A 16,649-nucleotide genomic window follows, 5' to 3' on the forward strand; every position below is an offset into this window, starting at 1 on the left:
TTGGGCAACGCAACGTCCGACAAGGCTCTCAAGCTCTCAACTCACCTTCTCACCAACCTTCCTTATAACCACCAGCGGACTCTCAAAGCCTATCCCCCTCCTAACTTCCAAATCCTATCATCGCTCTTTGGTCCTTAAACAAGCTAACCCGCTATATTCCCTGAAACGCGTTTTCTTCCTTTTGATATACTAGATAGACCCTGCGCCATGGCGAAGGATGAGCGGCCCAATGCGGCGGACAAGGGCAAAGGAAAAGTAGACGATATCCGGGAATTAAATGGGGAGAATAAGGATGCGAAAGATGGGAAACCTCTTACGAATGGGAAGAAGGAGGAGGGTCCTAAGGAAGGTATGGAAGGGAGAGCAGGAATACCCTTCTGTTTGCCTTGGTCAGGTTGGAATCCTAATGTTGTTTCGAATGGAAGCTGACAAACACCCGGTATTGGACTTTGCAGAAGAGCTTAGCGAAGAAGATCAACAGTTGAAAAATGAACTTGAGATGCTCGTTGAGAGGTTACAGGTTAGTTGCTACTTACCGGCGGCGGGGCCGGGCAGGTTTTGGAGCTCATTTAAAACCCCGTTTCGAAATCAACAAGCTGACACGCGGATGCGCGTTTTTAATTATATTAGGAGCCCGATACGTCTCTTTATAAGCCTGCTCTGGAAGCGATTAAGAACTTCATCAAGACGTCTACCTCTTCTATGACAGCTGTGCCGAAACCTCTTAAATTCCTTAGACCGCATTATGACGAGCTTACTGCGCTTTACGAACAATGGCCCGCGGGCGATGATAAGGTACGGGGTTTTTTTCCGTAATGGATGTCCTTGATCTGGTGAACTTTTTTTTTCGGCCTAACCGATATATGCATCTACAGGATTCTCTTGCGGACATGCTATCAGTCCTCGGTATGACATACGGTGACGAAGAGAAGCTGGAAACACTCAAATATCGCCTCATTACCAAATCGAACGATCTGGGTTCATGGGGCCATGAGTACATCCGCCACCTTGCGCTGGAGATTGGCCAGGAATATCAGAATAGGTTGACGGACGATAAGGATGTGCAGGATTTGGTCGATCTTTCACTATCGCTCGTTCCTTACTTCCTAGCCCACAACGCCGAAGCAGATGCAGTGGACCTCTTGAGTGAACTTGAGATGATTGAGGAAATACCCAAGTTCCTCGACGAGAATACGTACTCGAGGGTCTGCTTGTATATGGTCAGCATGGTCAACCTTCTCACATACCCCGAAGACCACCAGTTCCTCCGGACAGCGCATGACATCTATGTGACTTATAACAAGCTCACTCAAGCTATCGTTATTGCTATTCGGCTGAACGATCTTGATCTTATCAAGAAAGATTTCAATGCAACAAATGACCAGGCGATCAGAAGGCAGATGGCCTTCCTTATTGCCAGACAACAGATATGGCTTGAATTGACACCAGAAGAGGAGGAAGAAGGAGGCCAAGAGCTAACGGAGTGTCTCCACAATATTCAGCTGCATAACCACTTCAAGGCTCTCGCGAAGGAGCTCAATATTTTAGATCCTAAGATGCCCGAGGACATCTACAAAACACATCTGGAAAGCAACCGGGGAGCCGGGCTTACTAATGTGGATTCCGCAAGACATAACTTGGCAAGCGCCTTTGTCAACGCCTTCGCAAATGCTGGATTTGGTAATGATAAACTCATGCTGGTCGACGGCGATAAGGGCCCTTGGGTCTGGAAAACAAAAGATGACGGCATGCTGTCGACCGCTGCGTCTATGGGAATGCTGCTACAGTGGGATGTGGAGGAAGGCTTGGATAAGATCGACAAATTCACTTTGTTGGAAGAGGAGCAAATCAAGGCAGGAGGATTACTTGGTATCGGAATTCTCAATTCCGGTGTTAGACTTGATGCGGACCCCGCGATGGCTTTACTCAGTGAGTCCGTCGGCCCGGAGGCCAAGAGTGTTCCCGTACGAGTGGCATCGATAATGGGTCTCGGCCTAGCGTATGCTGGCTCGTGCAAGGAGGAGCTCTTGGAGCTTCTACTGCCGATTGTTGAGGATGTTTCCCTCGACATGCAGATATCGGCCATGGCAGCCGTGTCACTGGGAATGATCTTCGTCGGCTCTTCAAATCATCAAGTTAGTGAAGCTATTGCAACCACTTTGATGGATGAGGAGAGACAAAGGCAGATGAAGGATAAATGGACGCGATTTATGGCACTTGGTCTTGCACTCCTTTACTTTGGCCGACAAGAAGAGGTCGATGTTATCTTGGATATCCTCAAGGCGATTGACCATCCCATGGCGAAACCTACTTCTGTCCTTGCTTCGGTGTGCGCGTGGGCCGGTACCGGTACAGTGTTGAAGCTTCAAGAGTTGCTGCACATCTGTAACGACGTCATCGAAGACAAGGAAGAGAAGAAAGGCGAGGAATTGGTACAATCATACGCTGTGCTAGGCCTCTCTCTCATCGCCATGGGTGAAGATATTGGACAAGATATGGTCCTCCGGCAATTTGGGCACCTTATGCACTATGGCGCCGCAAACATCAGGAAAGCGGTCCCACTCGCCATGGGATTGGTCAGCCCTAGCAACCCCCAAATGAAGGTTTACGACACGCTTTCCCGTTATAGTCATGACACTGACAACGATGTCGCCATCAATTCCATTTTCGCTATGGGTCTCCTTGGCGCCGGAACAAATAATGCACGGCTCGCGCAGCTCCTCAGACAATTAGCAAGCTACTACCACCGTGATCAGAACTCGCTCTTCATGGTCCGCATTGCGCAGGGTCTCCTGCATATGGGCAAGGGCAGTCTTTCCGTCAACCCTTTCCATACCGATCGCCAGGTCCTCTCACGAGTGGCGGCCGCAGGCCTCCTTACTGTCCTTGTAGCCATGATCGACGCTAAAGATTTCATCCTCGCTGATTCGCACTATCTCCTCTACTTCCTTGTCACAGCCATGTACCCGCGATTCCTGGTGACGCTCGATGAAGATCTGAAGCCTCTTACTGTGAACGTCCGCGTCGGTCAGGCTGTGGATGTGGTGGGCCAGGCAGGTAAACCCAAGACTATCACCGGATGGCAAACGCAGAGCACGCCCGTGCTACTATCGTATGGGGAGAGGGCGGAGTTGGAAGATGAAGAATACATCAGCCTAAGTAGTACTCTAGAGGGACTCGTGATTCTGCGAAAGGTAAGCAAAAGATAAACTCCTAAGCTTTAAAGGCACTGATGCACATATCTGACTTGGTATTCTCCCTACAGAACCCCGAATGGGAAAGCACAGCCTAAGGAAAAGTTCGACTTTCGATTCTCCTGGCTGTTCTTGGTTTCTTTTTTTCCGAGCCGAATCTACTTGTCCGTGTGTATAGCGTGTAATGGGTAGTTCTTTTCTTTCATCATTAGGGAGTGAGGCCCTTCTCTCTAAAATCCAAATACAACTGGTTGGCCTACGATTTAAATGGCATATCATATTATATTTCATTTCTCCTTTATCCTCTTGGTGCTTCGTGTTCTCAAGTCCAGTTTTTATTCACACTTTTAGAAGAAAGAAGGAATTCTCACCGCGCGCAGGATCTTATAAGCGAAGCAAACAGTCTTCTACCTCCTCTGTAACCCCCCAATCTACTTGTAAATTAAGGATAAAGAGTCCAGAAGTTGCCCACTTGGCCAGCTTGCAATTTGCGAGCATGACCGCCCGCTGAGGATATATATATATAACAAGGTAGGCCCTTAAACATTCCAGTAGCGGCCCTCCTATTAATTATGGCATTGTCATGATGTCTGATAGTTAACTACTTATAATTATCAACGTCAAATTATTTTTATAAACGGGATGTTTTTTGTCCTGTCTGAAAAAAAGCAAATAAAATTAGGGTTTAGGGCTAAGATAGTTCGCTGCGCTTTTTGTCAACCCCCTCCAAGAGCATCAAGCAACCAGAAAAAAAAGGGCAAAGAAGCAAAGGCGAACAGCAACCTTGCCCATTTCCCTCTATTACTCGAACTGTTGTCACTTACCTGCCAAAATGAGGCTCGACCCAAAGGCAATGCGGTATCTGGCCGCAGAGGACTTCCGGACTCTCGCAGCTGTATGTTTAAGCTCCGCCTTGCCTCCCCCCGCACCCTGTCTCATAGACATCTCCTAGCACCTTAGAACTGACAAGATGATCTCCTCGCTCTCTTTTCTCACAGGTTGAAATGGGCAGCCGGAATCATGAAGTAGTACCTACGCCGTTAATCGTCCAGCTATCCGGGTTGCGCGGGGGAAGCATTGTGCATAAGTGCATATCGAATCTAGCGAAGATTAATCTGATAGCGAGGGTTAAGAATGCGAGGTGTACGTATAGCATAAGCAATGTGCATGGCCATGGTCTTCTGAAAACATAATTACACCGCTTTTGAGTCTATTTCTCGCACACTTAAACTAAAATGCGGCTACTCTCTTACCAGACGACGGCTACCGCCTTACATACGGCGGGCTGGACTACCTCGCCCTAAATTCCCACCAAAAGCAAAAATCCATATACTCCGTCGGCAACCAAATCGGCGTCGGCAAGGAATCCGATATCATCGTCGTCGCCAACTCCGACGGCACACAACATATCCTCAAAATCCACCGGCTGGGCCGCATCTCCTTCCGCACCGTCAAGACCAACCGCGACTACTTGCGCCACCGCAGTTCCGCGTCATGGATGTACATGTCTCGCCTCGCAGCGATGAAAGAATTTGCGTTCATGAAAGCGCTACACGATCATGGGTTTCCGGTCCCCGAACCCATTGCGCAGAATAGACATACGATCGTTATGAGTTTGATTGACGCGTTCCCGCTGCGACAGATTTCCTCCGTGCCGGATCCTGGCAGGCTTTATTCGGAGCTTATGGAGATGATTCTGCGGTTGGCCGGGGTGGGGCTTATACATGGTGATTTTAACGAGTTTAATATTTTGATTAAGGAGGAGGTGATTGGGTCTGACGTGGCAAAAGGGAAGAGGAAGGAAGGGGATGATGGCGCTGAGGAGGGAGAGAATCTCAATCTGATCCCCATCCTTATTGATTTTCCGCAGATGGTGTCTGTGGATCATCCCAATGCCGACATGTATTTTGACAGAGATGTGCACTGCATTAAACGGTATTTTCAAAGGAGGTTTGGGTTTGTGAGTGATGAGAAGGGGCCGTTTTTTAAAGATGCGAAAAAATTGGTAGGGACAAAGAAAGGGGGTGCGAGGTTGGATGTTGAGGTTGAAGCGTCGGGTTTCTCAAGGAAAATGGCCAGGGAGTTGGAGGCGTATATGAAAGAGATGGGTGTCGATGGAGATGGGGATGGGAGTGGAGAGCGTGATGACATACGGTCTGATGAGGAAGGGGATGAAGTCGAAGACGACGAAAAGGATGAGGGGGAATCTGAGGCAGAGGAAGGGAACGAGGACGATAGTGTGTCTTTGGGTACTGAGGTGGATGCTTTTGGAAACACGATACAGAAGAAGCCGAAGGAGACTGAGGTAGAGCAACCTGAGCCCGAATCTACACAGAGACTAGATATCGAGCAGCTCCGGATATCTGAGGCTCAACCACAAGCTGCATGAATATATTGATACACTTTTGCTCTCACTTACGGCGTTTGGGATCATGGGTAGAGGCGGTGTTTGGATTTCAGACAGCATGCATAATGGGTAAATTTTAATGATTAGCTCTAACATTTAATGAGATGATCAGGTCTAATAAAATATTTGTTTGGGTTTTCATGTAAAATTCCTCTTTTTATATTCCCCTTACTCGTACTCTAATTAACTTGCAGGATATAAACTTGTACGGTCACCTTTTCGTGCCAATAGTGCATTTTCGTCTCCGATCCGGTACTCTTTCTGCGGCAGACCCAATTCGACATATCATTCGATGTCGAGAAAGATTATCTCCAATTGCTTCGCTTCCCCGACCCGATTTCTCTTTTCCCTCTTATCATAGCCGTACGCCAATGAAATAAGTCACCATGCGCAAAAAAGTAGCAGAAAGGTTGAAGCGCCTCCAAGACGCTCGCCCATACCTACGCCCTATTCCGCTCGATCAACGGAAGCAGATATATCTGTACGTATAGATCCCCACCCTACCCCCAGGAATTCACCGTTATTCCTATTTGCATAAATGCTCCTATATCTACTTGTTTTCTGGAGGATCTACCTAAATCTTAGTTTTAGAGATAGCTAGCTAACCTATGCAACGCAAACCCAGACCCGACTTCGTGATCACACTCATCCGCACCCCATTCCTCCCGCCGCGCTATGCCTCCTTCTGGGTCCCACTGACCTTCAACAAACTGGACATCAAAGACTACCTGAAACAGGTCTACGGCGTGGACGTATTGAAAGTGCGAAGCTATGTCGAACAGCAGAAAGTCACGCGCCAGAAGCCTTGCGGGAAAGACGGGTTTGGCAAATGGCGGAGACCAATGGCCAGGAAGAAGATGACGGTTGAGATGACGGAACCCTTCGTGTGGCCTGAAGAACCGGAGGACTATACCGCGTATGTCCCTTTTGCCCCTTATTTTTTTTACCTCTTCCGTGTCAGCTAGCAGAAGCAGCCCCACCGCTAACTCAGCCACTTGCTTGTTTCATTTACTGCATGACAGATGGGAGAAGGATAGGTTTTTTGAAGCCAAGGAGTTCCAAAAGGAAATGTCAGAGAGCTTGGCGCCAGACGCGAAGAACAAGCCGCTGCCAGAAAAGAAGCGCAAGACCATAGCTGAGCAGGCGAAGAGGTTGCTGGAGGGTAAGGAGCAGTGGCAGCCGACTTGGAAGGCGCTGGGGTTGAATTATGACACACCCGTGCTGGGTAGTGCGAAGATAACGCCTACCGAGATATTAAACGGGAAGGATGTGACGGAAGCTGTGGAGGAGAGGAAGTGAGTCTAGTTGCCTTGTCGGGGTGAAGGCTGGTTGGGAAATTATATGTATATGGATATGGGATCCCTTCCTTTTATTTTGTAAAACATTCTTTCACCGGTTGATATTTGGGTATTTCTATTTTCTTGTGCAGCTTTTTGTTGTTTTTAGAGATCCTTTCACGTGGGTTGAAGACGTTCGAGGTGTAAGTCTCTCCCTCGTTTAGATATGAAACGAGAACAGAAAGGAGGAAACCCGCAAATGGGTTTCAGTTATGTATTTTCTATTTAGTGTGATATACAAATAGACATGTTTCTACTATGGGGAATTTCAGAAAGTTTGTAGGACGTAAAACTCTGTATATAGAGGCCCTGGCACGCGCTTTCTCCCCAAACCCTCAGAAGCTAACCAGGAGAATCATTACAGAAACGTTTCTTCCATAGCAGTTTTCCAAAATACCCCTTTCATTGATTGATCACTTACATACTTGGAGAAACACTTATACATACAACATAAAAAAAAAAAAAAAAAAAAAAAAAAAAAAAACTAACAACTAGGATAGTGGTCACAAAAAGGGATCCTCGTTCTCTCAACGAGATATGGGAATGACGCAACGCGCAGGGGTTAATTAACTTGAAAACCAGCCCGAAATAGGCGCGGGATTGGAGAGGAGTAGGGTGTTGCACTGCAAAAATCAATGCTTATTATGTTTGTACTGTAGGAATATAGAAAGAAAAGACAAAAACGGGTATGGAAGAATACAAATTGGGATGACAAAGGAAAGAACAACAATAAAGAACCAATAAATAAAAGATCAAACACCGTTCGCTAATTATGCAATCTTGCTCAGTGGGATACTTTCTTTCATTGACGAAGGACTGACACACGGTAAAACCGCAGGGTCAGAAAAAATGAGGAATTATAATCTGCTCTCAAGCATCGGCGTGTGTTCGCCTGGCCAGTGCGCATGCGGCCAAATGTGCCGGATTGCTTCCCAGATGTGCCTGTGGTTAAAACTGTTAGCAACATGGCGGAGAACATGGCGGAAAAGAGGCAATTTCGATTCAATAAATCAAAAGCAAAACGGGGTCGGAGCTTACTTGACATGCACAATCTCCAAACTATTCTTAACCTCAGCAGGAACTTCTCGTACATCCTTGCGATTATGTTCAGGGAGCAACACCGTCTTCACGCCTGCACGGTGCGCGCCGATGAGCTTCTCTTTAATGCCACCAACAGGCATCACGCGGCCACGAAGAGATATCTCACCCGTCATGGCGACGTCTGGTGGCACCGTCTTGCCAGAGAATAAAGAGATCAAGGCGATGGTATGTGCGAGGCCGGCAGAAGGTCCATCTTTCGGGATCGCTCCGGATGGGCAGTGCACATGCAAGCTGCGATGTTTCATGATGTCCTCGTTAGGGTCGTGGGTCAATCCTAAGTCGAACGAGTGCGCTTTGACCCAGGTAAGTGCTACCTCGACGGATTCTTTCAACACATCACCCAGCTTGCCGGTAAGCTGCACACTGCCGCTGCCGGGCATGTCAGCCACTTCAATAAAGAGGATGCTACCCTGGCCGCCGGTGGAGTAGGCGACGAGACCCGTCACGATGCCCGGCCGCGCGTGTTTTTCTGCGATTTCTTCGTCGAAGCGTTCGATGCCGAGGATCTCGTCGAGGTCTTCGATGGAGACATGCGGGTTGTATGTGTCTTCTTTGGAAGCGTCCTTCGCGTCGGCGTATTGGACGGCTTTGTAACGGCAGACGGAGCCAATTTCGCGTTCCAGATTGCGGACGCCGGACTCGCGGGTGTAGGCTGTGATGACTTTCTCGAGGACTTCGTCTGAGAGGAGGACTTGGCCGTCCGAGAGGCCGTTCGTGCGGATCTGTTTGGGCACGAGATGGCGGGAGGCAATATGCTTTTTCTCAATGGTTGTGTAGCCGGAGAGTTGGATCGTTTCCATACGATCTAGGAGGGGCGGAGGAATGGTATCTAAAGAGTTCGCGGTTGCGATGAACAATACCTTACTCAGATCGATGGGAATGTTGATGTAGTGATCTGTGAAGCTATGGTTCTGCTCTGGGTCAAGGACTTCCAACATGGCAGCTGATGGATCGCCGTGGAAATTGGAACCGCCCACTTTGTCAATCTCATCAAGCAAGAAAACTGGGTTGGCGACACCCACTTTCTTTAGCCCATTCACGATCAGCCCAGGCATGGCAGCGACATAGGTCCTCCGGTGTCCACGAATCTCAGCCTCATCCCTCACACCTCCAAGAGAAATACGATGGAATTTGCGGCCAAGTGCCGTGGCAACTGACTTGGCCAGGCTGGTCTTTCCGGTACCAGGAGGGCCAACCAGGAGCATAATTGGAGATTTATCTGCCATACGCTTTGATTTGAGAAGCTGTAACTTAGTTTCTATAGCGTCCCGGTCAAAATCAGATTTAGATTCGGCTTCATCCTCGCTGCGGCTCTCAGAAACGTCCAAATCCGTTGAGAGCTTCGAAATTTGATTGTCAACGTCGTTGTTGAGAGTTTGCTTTAACTTAAGAACTGCCAAGTATTCCAGTAGGCGCTTTTTAATTTTTTCCAGACCATAGTGATCATCGTCCAGCTGTTTCCGGGCTCTCTGGAGTGTTTCGATACCCAATTGGTCCTCAGTGACCTTAGTCCAAGGGATCTCAGCTAGATTCTCCAAGTAGGTTCGGCAGACGCCATATTCAGCATTGGCAGGATTCATCTTACGGAGCCGTTTGAGTTCTCGATCTGCTACCTTCTGAGCTTCCGGGCTTAGCTTGGCATCTTGAAGCTTCTGCTGGAGTTCATCTATTTCATTCGGTTCTTTTTCTTCACCACCATCCCCCATGCCTCCGTTAATCCCAGGTGGAAACCCGTTCATTCCCGTCATAGAGCGCCTGGAGAGGAGTTCTCTTTGCCGCGGGTCCAACTGATTGATATCAACGCCAAAATTCGAAGGATTACTCGATGTGGTGATGGAAGTCACCTTGATATTATTTCTCATGCCTTGAACTTGTCTTGACAAAAGCTCAACGACCTTTTCTAGCCTAGTCTTCAGGTCAACCGAAGCCAGAACCTGTAGCTTTTCTTCGAATGTAGTTTCCACAACATCCGTCATAAAATCAGCGAGTGTTCCTGCTTGCGAAATGTTCTTTTTGGCAATAAAAAGTTCGAACCGTCGAGCAATCAGAGGTGATATGCCGTTGGCTTGGTGGGAAAAGAAGGACGTGAGCCTGAGGAAAGCTAAAAGCTCTCTTGACAGCCGTTTGACCTGGTCGAAGAGTGTTACGATTTCGATGTCGGTGGCAAGGGCGACTATGTTTTCGATATCTATTAGTTTTATGTGCGATTTTATATATACATGGACGGTATTTGAACAATGGGCACCAGGCTGCTTACCGATTTCATCATGCATCGTGATATCCGCCTCAAAGAAGGGTGTCTCCTTGGTAACTTTGCGAATCGAAAACCTTCTCAAGCCTTCCACAAGTAGATATGGCTCACTGTTTGGTCTTCCCTGGACGCCGGCTACCTTAGCTACTGTGCCATAGCCGAATAGATCGTGCCTGGACGCCTTAGCTGGATCGACTGTTTTAGAAGCTGTTGATCGTGTGCTCGCTCTGTCCACATTTTCCAATAGCTGCTTGCCATCCTTGCTCAGGAAGGGCGAATTGAGAGGAACACAGCCAACAAGAGTGGCATTTCCAGTCTTCGACGAGCTTTTGCTGAAGAGAGAGGTAAGGAGCAGGGGGATATCAGGACGCTCTGACAGCGGAATACGGAGGGTGACACCGGGCAGTAGGACAGAATCTCTGGCTAACGGCAGCAAAGCCAGGTTTGTTGATCTCGACGGGTTGGTACCCATGATGGCAGAAGCTCGATGGATTTCTTCTAGAGTATGAAGGAGGGTTTAGATAGTTATCGCACTAAAAATGCGGAGAAGGGCGTCCTTGTTGACTATAACAGCTAACTGAATGAGCAGAGGCAACTAGCAAGGTCTAGCTAGACCTTGTGAGAGGGACGAGAGCCGGGATAAGAGAGCAGGTAGTAAGTAGGTGTAACACGGGAGAATAGATAAGGCGCAGCGGCCACTCATAGGACAATTGAGAGAAGTGGAAAGTTGTTGGATCAGCAACACCGTGGCAGCAGCGAGGAGTGGTGGGAGTGGGGGGAGGAGAGTTGAGGAATGGGAGCAACAAGAGTTTATGATGTTGCGCTGGGGGCGGGCGGCGACGGCGGCGGCGGAGGAAGTTGAGGCTATCCCACCCGCCTGGTGCCGAGGTTAATTTTGACAGCGCCAGAACAGCCCAGAATAGTTGTGAAGATGGCGATAACAAGTTAATAATCCGTAGATCTAGATTAACTATTACTATTATTATTGTCTTGTGATAAATGTTTTGGCGTCGAATATGCGATTTCTCCACCCTCTCTTTACCATCTCAGCTAAGGTAGCCCCGTAAATAAGTTATTGTATCTTTGTAGTTATGTATAGTTAACTAACTAATATGAGAGTTTGGTGGCGGAATTTCTTTTCGGCATGTTAAATATTTAAACAAACCATCCAAAAATAAATATTTCATTAGTTACGCTCATCACATTCCAGTCCAACGCTTCAAGAAATATACCCACTTTACTCCTCCACAGATATTCTACTATTCTTGATAGATAAATTTGCTTGTTAATGCCTCCACTCAAGCCTGTATTACTTCAGTAATAGTTAACTACATAATAATATCCGATCTCAACCACTTGAGCAATGACATCTACCCCTCCACAGACTCACCCCGCGTCGGAAACGTCACCGACGAAGACCACTTTCACAATTGGCACACGCAGATCAAAACTCGCTCTCGTGCAGACGGATCTCGTGCGAGACGCCCTGAAAGCCGCCTGGCCACAATACGAATTCAACATCCTCACCAAGGACGCCGCAGCAGACCTTGATAAAGTCACCCCGCTACGCGAATTCACGTCAAAGAATCTCTGGACGGAGGAGCTTGAGGAACTATTGGTCGCGAAACAGATTGATCTTGTTGTTCATTCTTTGAAAGGTGCGTTGTTTTCCCGTATTTGCCTATTTCTTTGCTCTTAAATAAAGAATTTACCATTTCCTCTCTTCGCTTCTAGTTGTTTCCGTCCCTCTTTTATTATTATTATTATTATTATTTTCAATTTTCTTCCCAGTAGTGCTAACCAATCCGTTTTCTTCTTCAACAGATGTCCCAACGCAAATCCCCGAAACATGCATTCTCGGTGCTATGATGCCCCGAGAGGATCCTCGAGATGTGCTGGTTATCAAGAAGGGCCTGCCAAGTATGACCCTAGCAGAGCTCCCCGCAGGATCCGTTGTGGGTACCTCCTCAGTACGCCGCATCGCGCAGCTATCACGACACTACCCACAACTCATAGCAAAGGACGTAAGAGGCAATATCGATACTCGTTTAGCAAAACTCGATGCGGAAGATGGGCCTTTTAGCTGTCTCATCCTGGCTGCAGCGGGCCTGCTGCGGACAGGCCAGGGCGACCGTATCACCTACTACCTCGACTCGAAGCATGGCAAGATGCTGCATGCTGTGGGTCAGGGCGGGCTAGGGATTGAGATACGCGCAGATGATGAACATATGAAGCAGATGGTGGAGAAGATCGGGGATAAGAAGACTACTCTTGCGTGCTTGGCCGAGAGGAACCTACTGAGGACGTTGGAAGGGGGTTGTAGCGCGCCCCTTGGGGTTGAGACGGAATGGGTGCAGGATTCGGAAGGCAAAGAGAATTTGAGGCTTCGGGCCATAGTGGCGAGTGTAGATGGGAAAGAAGCTGTGGAGATTGAGAAGGATAAGGATGTTAAATCTGGGGAGGAGGCAGAGGTGTTTGGGAAGCAGGTTGCCGATGAGTTGGTTACGCTGGGTGCTGGGAGAATACTGGCGGAGATTCAGCAGAAGAGGAAGAAGGCATGGGGAGCGGAGTAGCTGCGGGGGCATTTGACTACTTGACCAGGCCGCCTAGGTCTTATGTAGCCAGCCTCTTCGGTTATCTGATATATGATATCTATTGAGTTTGTGTTCAATACATCTGTGCAATACCCCAAAATTCCCCTCTGATATTTATAGCGAGGATTCAGCTTTGATATATAGCACTTGCTAGCGCCACAATGCATTACTATGATAATGACCATGATCCGATTCCATAGCCATCTATGTATCATTCTCATACCGTGGAGCAGGAAGGAATTTTCATATGAATGGATGCCTTCTGCCTGCTGGAAGGAGTTCTATCATGTGACTCAAATGCGACACCGGCAGCTTGAAACGACCAGCGGCAGCAGCCTTAAATACCATCAATCAATCGACAACATTCGATTGAACATCCATCTCCCATTATCTCCTCTAATTCCCACTGCTGAATTCCCAGCTGTTCTCTGGTTCCTGGGCGTAAAACTCCCCTCCAAATTCCGATCAACAACTTTTATACTTTCCCCCGCCGTTTAGTATTTATATTTAATACCCGCCCACTGTTCATTTTACTATTAAAACAATGACTAAAAGTTCAACACCAAATGATTACCCACGCATCTATCTGTTCGGAGACTCGCTGACTGAGCGGGCCTGCTATGAGTCGAATAATGGGTTTGCGTGGAAGTTGGAGGAATATTATCATGGGAGGGTTGAGATTGTAAATGAAGGTGTGTGTATGCATGTGCCTTACGCGCTATTTCTTTTTTGGAAGCAGCGAAATTGGGGACACCCGGGGGTTGGATTAGAGGGTTTCGATCGCGGGGGGGGAATTTTTGTTTTTAGTATAGGACTGATTCATTATTTAACGCAGGATATTCTGGGTAAGCATAGTCCAGGTGGTTCCATTGTACCCTTATGTGAGGAAGGGAGCAAATATGCTGCTCGCCCTGCTTCGTGCTGCTGAGATTTAACTCGTCCAAATATACCCATCTTCCATCCCATATCCATACGCCCCTTCGTTTCCAATGTAATTGCTTTAAATCTAAATAATTATCTCCCTCCCAAATCTAGTCAAACCACAAAAACCCTCCGTCGCATATTTGAAAGGGAGATTATCAATGTTATAACAGACCGTGGAGCCCCCGCCCCCTTATTCATTACCATTTTCCTAGGCGCCAACGATGCCTGTCTCTTATCCTCAGGTCCTTACGTGCCCCTCCTAGAATTCGAAGAACACATCCGACATTATGTGAATAGTATCCTGGACCACCCCAGTGCACAGAGCACCAAAGTCATACTGATCACTCCTCCACCCGTTGACGTACCATCTCCCGGAATGGAGCCTGCTGATGACCTTCCTGAAGTCGCCGAAGTCATGCAGTCCATAGCAAAGTTAGGCAGGGGATACAAGACGTGGGCTTCAAAGCGCCTTTTTGCGGAAAAGATTGTGGAGATAGGAAAGGAGTTTGAAGGGAAAACGGATCGTGTGGCGGTACTGGATTTTTGGACCGCTGTTACGAAGGCCAAGTGCAAGGAGCAAGGAGTTATGGAGGAGGGATTCCACGAGTTGGACATTCAGGAGAAGCTTCCGGGTTCTGGATTGCCTGGTGCGACGGAGTTTGGGAAAGAGTTCTTTGTCGATGGGTTGCATTTTGGGAGTAAGGTGTGTTGACTGTCCCTTGCCCTGTTTTTGCGTGTTTGGACTGGATGGGAGGGATTCATGAAGCTGACATTGGGGTTTTTCCCGCTGAAGGGATATGAAATTCTGACTCGCGAATTGTTTGAATTATTCCTGGCTAAGTGGCCAGAATTGGAAAGGCAAAAGTTTCCCTTGCGTGTACGTGCACTCCATTCCATGAATATGTGGTGAAAATGCCTAACCATTCGCTGATAATGTATCGCGATTTTAGGAGTAATTTAACTACTCCTCCGTTGCTGGGGCCTAGAATAGCTGGATAGCTAATGCAGGACGACATTGGCTAATGGAATAAAGTCAATGGCACCTTCAAAAGACTTTGGACCGCAGTTATCAGCCTCTGTTCAAGGTGTTACCGGACCCTCGCGGATTATCCTCGGTGAACTCATCCCACGCCCTTGCTTTCATAGTTTCTTCATCGGCCTTTTCTATATCATCTTCGTCAATTTCCTTTGGCTGGCCGGATTGTTCTCCACCACCCTCAATGATGCCTCCCCTTTTCCTTTCCTCCTCTAGATATTCATCAATCGACATGGTTGGGAGGTTGTGGCCGGGTCGGAAAACTCCTTTTCGAATTTCCGTGCGTTTACTTGTGAGAACGAATGGCTGTAGTGGTACGCCGGTTTTGCTTAGAAGAGGCCCTGTCCTCCCCCCACGAATATTCTGGGCGAGTCCTACATCCAATCGATCGGAAAAGCCCGATGAATCACTGGGGCTGCGTAGTCTAGGATCATTATTGTGAACGGGATTGGTGGGTGGGGCGGCGCCCTGCGCACTTGCGAGCATGGATAGTTCCTGTGATAACATGTCCAGGGCTTGGAATGTCTGGTGTGTATAGAGTTTAATTTCAGCTAGATATAATTGTCGAGCTAGATCTTCATCGGCTTGCAAGCTGTTTTGGCTTTGTGAAAGATACTGCCCAATTTTTGAAGTCATATTTAGCACGAGTACAAGCGGAGGAGTCAGAGACAAACACGGAGTGGATTATAGTTCATATATACCTCTAGCCGCTGCTTCAGCTCCTTTTCATCTCGAAACCTGGATACTTTGATATTTCTCCGCGCCGCTGCATCATTTAATGGAGCTATGCTGAAGAAGCGGGGGTTCTCGGTATATCGTTCGTAGAGCTTCTTGTCCTCCGGTGAGAGGAGACCATATTGATCTAGGCTCTCTAGGTACTTTTCATATTCGTCCTGCGACCGCTGGAGACTTTTAAGACGGTCGGTGTCGTATGACTTTTGGAGAAGATCGGCAAGGATATAATCAACGGTCAGGTACCTGGAGCATTTTCTTAGCCTCACTTGCTCCTTAAAAAAATAAAAATAATAATAATAATAATAATAATTTAGAACATAGACAGGATTACGCACTGTAGGTCCCCGGTGGTAACATCATCTAATGATTCATTGGTACTGAAGAGGGAGAGCTGGGCAATGCGCCGTTGGCATTCCTCGAATTCTGCTATCACGTCGCCAAGAGGTGGGGGATCTTCTGATTCTGGTGAGTCTAGAGCTTTCCTGTGGGATTTTGCGCGGGAGAAGAGGGCGTGGAGGGTTTCGGGCTGTGAATCCATGGCTTAAGCTACTGAAACATGTATATACGGGAGGTAATGGTAGGTTGAAGGTCCTTAATAATGAGAGATATCGCTGTTAGAATGTGTGTAGCTGTAGCTGCTGTTGCTTGTGAACTTTCCCCATGCGGGAGATCGGGGTCATGTGATGAGTTAGTTAGAAGGTTATCTAGGTAACCTTCTAACCTTGTTACCTAGGTAACTAGTTAACTAATATTACGGCAGTCTACAGTGACAAATGTGTCTAGACATACTATGCGTGCGTATGTGCGGGGCAACTTCACGGTTCAAGCCTTCATTAACTATTAACCTGCATTGCCATACTCTGTTCTCATAAGGTGCATATTCCGATGAATATGGTGTATGTATCCGCTCAGCTAGTGAGATTAAACATATTTTTATATTTTTATGTTATTTCCCGCTTTGATATTCTTTAATCACGACAGCAAACACAGTGTAGTTAGTCGTCCAACATTTCCTGCAGCTGATACTGATACATACTGCTTTGTTTGCTTATCTTTAGATAAAGCTACAA

General features: G+C 47.6%; 7 protein-coding genes across 7 annotated transcripts; 5 read left to right on the forward strand and 2 right to left on the reverse strand.

The window, feature by feature from the left end:
• The first annotated feature begins 2 nt into the window (after positions 1-2).
• Positions 3-3,873, forward strand: BDCG_08118 (26S proteasome regulatory subunit rpn-1). The gene is made up of 5 exons (XM_045423896.1): positions 3-349; positions 456-520; positions 631-795; positions 876-3,194; positions 3,266-3,873. Exons 1-5 carry the CDS (start codon positions 208-210, stop codon positions 3,290-3,292), a joined length of 2,718 nt encoding a protein of 905 aa, XP_045272734.1. The 5' UTR covers positions 3-207; the 3' UTR covers positions 3,293-3,873.
• A 54-nt stretch (positions 3,874-3,927) lies between these two features.
• BDCG_08119 (Atypical/RIO/RIO2 protein kinase) lies at positions 3,928-5,769 on the forward strand. Its single transcript, XM_045423897.1, has 3 exons — positions 3,928-4,089; positions 4,193-4,337; positions 4,451-5,769. Exons 1-3 carry the CDS (start codon positions 4,027-4,029, stop codon positions 5,581-5,583), a joined length of 1,341 nt encoding a protein of 446 aa, XP_045272735.1. The 5' UTR covers positions 3,928-4,026; the 3' UTR covers positions 5,584-5,769.
• A 91-nt stretch (positions 5,770-5,860) lies between these two features.
• Positions 5,861-7,285, forward strand: BDCG_08120 (mitochondrial 54S ribosomal protein YmL41). The gene is made up of 3 exons (XM_045423898.1): positions 5,861-6,082; positions 6,227-6,517; positions 6,624-7,285. The coding sequence occupies exons 1-3, from the start codon at positions 5,988-5,990 to the stop codon at positions 6,898-6,900; spliced, it is 663 nt and encodes a 220-aa protein (XP_045272736.1). The 5' UTR covers positions 5,861-5,987; the 3' UTR covers positions 6,901-7,285.
• BDCG_08121 (lon protease like 2, peroxisomal) lies at positions 7,032-11,332 on the reverse strand. The gene is made up of 3 exons (XM_045423899.1): positions 10,297-11,332; positions 7,977-10,212; positions 7,032-7,880 (listed from the first exon to the last, which is right to left on the reverse strand). Exons 1-3 carry the CDS (start codon positions 10,760-10,762, stop codon positions 7,796-7,798), a joined length of 2,787 nt encoding a protein of 928 aa, XP_045272737.1. The 5' UTR covers positions 10,763-11,332; the 3' UTR covers positions 7,032-7,795.
• Positions 11,284-13,108, forward strand: BDCG_08122 (porphobilinogen deaminase). Its single transcript, XM_045423900.1, has 2 exons — positions 11,284-11,948; positions 12,115-13,108. The coding sequence occupies exons 1-2, from the start codon at positions 11,654-11,656 to the stop codon at positions 12,861-12,863; spliced, it is 1,044 nt and encodes a 347-aa protein (XP_045272738.1). The 5' UTR covers positions 11,284-11,653; the 3' UTR covers positions 12,864-13,108.
• A 320-nt stretch (positions 13,109-13,428) lies between these two features.
• Positions 13,429-14,764, forward strand: BDCG_08123 (uncharacterized protein; the record flags this gene model as incomplete). The annotated part of the gene is made up of 5 exons (XM_045423901.1): positions 13,429-13,576; positions 13,720-13,729; positions 13,920-14,511; positions 14,602-14,685; positions 14,759-14,764. 5 exons carry the CDS (start codon positions 13,429-13,431, stop codon positions 14,762-14,764), a joined length of 840 nt encoding a protein of 279 aa, XP_045272739.1.
• A 113-nt stretch (positions 14,765-14,877) lies between these two features.
• BDCG_08124 (TOR signaling pathway regulator TapA) lies at positions 14,878-16,117 on the reverse strand (the record flags this gene model as incomplete). Its single annotated transcript, XM_045423902.1, has 3 exons — positions 14,878-15,459; positions 15,546-15,822; positions 15,915-16,117. The coding sequence occupies 3 exons, from the start codon at positions 16,115-16,117 to the stop codon at positions 14,878-14,880; spliced, it is 1,062 nt and encodes a 353-aa protein (XP_045272740.1).
• Positions 16,118-16,649: the final 532 nt, after the last annotated feature.

This window comes from Blastomyces dermatitidis (assembly GCF_000003525.1).
Source record: "Blastomyces dermatitidis ER-3 genomic scaffold supercont1.10, whole genome shotgun sequence".
NCBI lineage: Eukaryota > Fungi > Ascomycota > Eurotiomycetes > Onygenales > Ajellomycetaceae > Blastomyces > Blastomyces dermatitidis.